Source organism: Alexandromys fortis, unplaced genomic scaffold, assembly GCF_014885135.2.
Source record: "Alexandromys fortis isolate MF-2015 unplaced genomic scaffold, M_Fortis_MF-2015_v1.1 scaffold_129, whole genome shotgun sequence".
NCBI classification, from domain to species: Eukaryota; Metazoa; Chordata; class Mammalia; order Rodentia; family Cricetidae; genus Alexandromys; species Alexandromys fortis.
The window spans coordinates 4,257,864-4,261,771 of NW_026068022.1; the positions used below are offsets into that span (position 1 = coordinate 4,257,864).

General features: G+C 35.6%; 1 protein-coding gene across 1 annotated transcript; it reads right to left on the reverse strand.

Annotated features, from left to right (window-relative positions):
• Nucleotides 1-2,381: 2,381 nt before the first annotated feature.
• Nucleotides 2,382-3,326, reverse strand: LOC126514427 (olfactory receptor 502-like). The gene has a single exon (XM_050163342.1). The coding sequence runs from the start codon at nucleotides 3,324-3,326 to the stop codon at nucleotides 2,382-2,384; it is 945 nt and encodes a 314-aa protein (XP_050019299.1).
• Nucleotides 3,327-3,908: the final 582 nt, after the last annotated feature.

Consider the following 3,908-nt stretch of genomic DNA (forward strand, 5'->3'; position numbering starts at 1 on the left):
TGTGCTGAATCTAAATCTATCACTTTTGGAATTATAGATAGCTGTGTGCCCCAATGTAAATTCTGGAAACAGAACCGAGGTCCTCTATAAGAGTAGTATGTGCCATCTTTCTAGTCCATCCAATCTCCTCTTAAGTCTACTCTTTATCTACTGTTGTGTAGTACTTATGTCTGTCTTGCCTGATCCTTTATGTTTTTATATGTCATTTTTTGTGTGTGTGTTCTTAAGAACACCGAATATGTGAATTGGTTTTTGCTTTCCACCATGTAGATACAAGGTATCAAAGCCAGATTATCAGGATGGTGGCAATGACTTTTCCTGCTAAGCACATGTTTCTTCATCTTCATAGCTCTTTTGTTGGAAGCTTCACACTAACCTTTCCAAATGGTTTCTTCCTATACTTTATCACTTCACAAACATTTAAAAATATTTAGTAAAAATTTAAGCATCTGACTACACGATTCCTTAGAACTTTAGTCATGTAAGCCCCAAATTCTTGAACATAAAGATTAGCCTCCCCATAAACACTAAATCCACATCTCTTAGCTCAGAATGTTCAACTGTTTTATGAATTTTATATTAGGTATTAATTGAGCATGAATAGCTGAGAAATAATAAATTAATGATCATTAGGAAACATTAATTTCCATATCAATGAAAATTTCTGGACTATTCATTACATATTTGAGGATAGTTTAGAAAGATTGCTATGAGAAGGCATCAAAACAGTCATGTCATTCTTTATGACAAAATTATTTCAGGAACATTATATCAGCTTTGTAATTGCTTTAAAAGAAGACACAGGATTGACATTGAGACATTGATTGCATCTGGATGTTTTTGCTGAGTATTTACTGTACTGTAGAACCAAATAAGCATTAAAGATATGTTTCTGAAGGAAACACATCTTATGAAATGCATACTTCAGTAGAGAGTAGACTGGAAAAGAATCAACAGTTTAAATTTATAAGGTGATGGAGAAGAACAAATAGAGCTCATATCAAAGGTAAAGTTAGTTGTGGCAAAAAAGGGTGGTCCCATGGAAAAAGTGATATTTGAGCAGAAAACTAAAAAGGGCTTGTAGGGGTGAAGATTGGGCAAAAATCTTCAAGAAATATAAAGTAAGTCAAGGTAATGTAGAGAGACTTATATAGATCTAATTTACATGGGGGGTAGGAAAAAAATGATCTCCTGAGTAAACTGGGAACGTGGGAATTTTGGGGGAAGGTTGAAGTGGGGAGGAGAGAGGCAGGCAGGGGATCAGAGAAAATGGTAGAGCTCAATAAAAATGAATTAAAAAACTCTAGAGTCTATTTTAACATGAATGGAAAGAATTAAAAACTTGAAAAGAGAAATTGCCTAATATAACTGTATTTTTAAATGTGTTGTACAGACAACTTGTCTTGTGAGTACTTCAAGTACAATTACCACCATTCTGGAAAGACATGCCTACTGTTTCTATATGATACAAATTTCACTGGACTAAACATCAACTTTCTTACTGAGTCTAAGTAACTTAGCATGAAAAAATTCACAACTAACATGATTCTCAAGGCCAAAATCTGTGCTATACAGGACATAGGACATAGGGAAGAACCCATTATCATATTCCTCTAAGAGGATATAATACTAAACAAATTTAAATGACTTATCATGATATCCACAGATTAGTTGATCTCCAAACCCTCATCAGCACAACTTCTTTTTGCAATAGGTGGTGACTAACACACAACTGTGAGTGTGCAGAGAATGAAACATTGTATCGGTATCATACACCCTTCTCTCCAAGGTCAGCATTCACTGTAATAGAGCGATTGGAAAGATTGTAAGAGCCAGAGCTGGTTGATAACTACAAATAAACAATGTTTTCAGGACACAACAGAACTGTGGCAGATATGTATCCATGTTGCCTGTGTCAGTATGGACAAGGTCGAATCATACAAAGTCCCAGCATGGAGAAGGTACATGAGCATGAAGTCTACCTGTAGCTGAGGTGTTGGCAATTGTTATCTTCCAGATGGTGAGTCAGGTTTTTAATGGTGTAGCCTTCTATGTTTCAGAGGAAGCATATATACCAAAGTATGTACAGGTAGCACATTTTAGATTTCATAGAAAAGAATAACTAGGTATATAGAAGAGGGAGTGTAAGGAGAAGGCTTGTGAGAGAAACTGGACACAATAAAATATATTGTATAATGTTTTCAAAGACACATTTTAAATTATAAAAAGAAATAAAATAAATATAATATTTATATATAATGGGAGAAACAGAGATGAGGACCAAAGTTATAACAAGAAACCTAATAACCAAGCTGAGGTAAAGATCCCATTGGTCTTGAATAATTATCCTTATATTAAGTTTTATAAAACAATAGATTGCACTAAGAAAATGTTTTCTTAGGAAGCTGTCTCTTCAGAGCACCTTTAATCTCATTATTCCTGAGGCTGTAAATGAGGGGGTTCAACATGGGAATCACCACCATGTAGAATACAGACAACACCTTGTTCTGGTCTGTGGAGTAACTGGACTTGGGCATCACATAGATGAAAGTGATGGTTCCATAGAACAGAGTGACTGCAGTGAGGTGGGAGGTGCAGGTGGAGAAGGCCTTCTGACGGCCCTCAGTGGAGCGCATCTTCAGGATGGTAATGAGGATATAGGTGTAAGATATGGCTATGACAAACACTGTGATCATGCTTACTGATCCAGCAGAAAATGAGGTAACAACTGCAGAGACACTGGCATCAGAACAGGAGAGTTCCACCAAAGGAGCAAAATCACAGAAAAAGTGATTGACTCTGTTTGGTCCACAGAAAACAAAAGAAAGAAAGGAAAAAGCAAAGGAGGAAACATTAAGAAAACCCCCTATGTAAGATCCTGTAGCCAACTGGATGCAGACTTGTGTGGACATTTTGGTTGAATAAAGCAGAGGGTTGCAAATTGCTACAAAGCGATCATAAGCCATGGCAGCCAGAAGGTAGCATTCAGTTGTGCCAAAAAAGGCAGCTGAGCCTAACTGTATAAAACATCCAAGATATGAGATGGTATTTTGATTTACGAGGAAGTTGGCAAGCATATTGGGTGTGACAGAAGATGAGTAGCCTATGTCAACAGAAGCCAAGTGACTGAGCAAAAAGTACATGGGGTGATGGAGCTGGGACGAGACTCTGATGAGAAGGATGGTGCTGAGGTTCCCAGACACGGTCACCAGGTAGATGCACAGGATGATGGTGAAGAGGATGACTTTAAGGACTGGGTCATCTGTCAGGCCCAATAGAATGAACTCTGTCACTGCAGTGTGGTTCCCTTCTTCCAGGAGAGCCATGAGGTAGTGTAGCTCCTGACAGAACAGACTGTGATGGACACATTACATTAAAGGGGTTTATAAATAGGTCACTTCATTCCATTTAATCATACATGGAGAGCATTACCAACTAATATATAAGTTTATTTTTAAATTAAACCTAGAATGGATGTATCCTAGGGTTTTCTTTATTTGCACATCTGTGTACAATAATTCCTTCCAAATAATTTAAGTAGAAATGTTAGAAATTTGCTACAAAGAATAAATAAATTTTATTTGTATTTATTTATAGTAAAACATTTCTGTTATCTGAAACACCCCTTCACACAAATAGATCCATAAATAAATATAAAATAATGTAAGTCTTAAGAAGATAGCAATATACTTATTATAAATATGGCAAAATATAAGATCAGATAATTTGAAGAGTTAAATAATGGCTACCTTTTATTAAATGCTTACTACATTACCAGCACAGGATTTTAAAAGTATTGCATATTTTTATTCTTAATTTCATCAAATAACATTACATTTTTATCAGTTCCTTTTTATAACAGAAAATACTTTAAGTTTTGTAAGATTTATATAATAATTATCCAAATT

Bases quoted from the DNA above. Each gene is read 5' to 3' on its own strand.
- LOC126514427 (XM_050163342.1), bottom strand. From the start codon at position 3,326: ATGGCTCTCCTGGAAGAAGGGAACCACACTGCAGTGACAGAGTTCATT.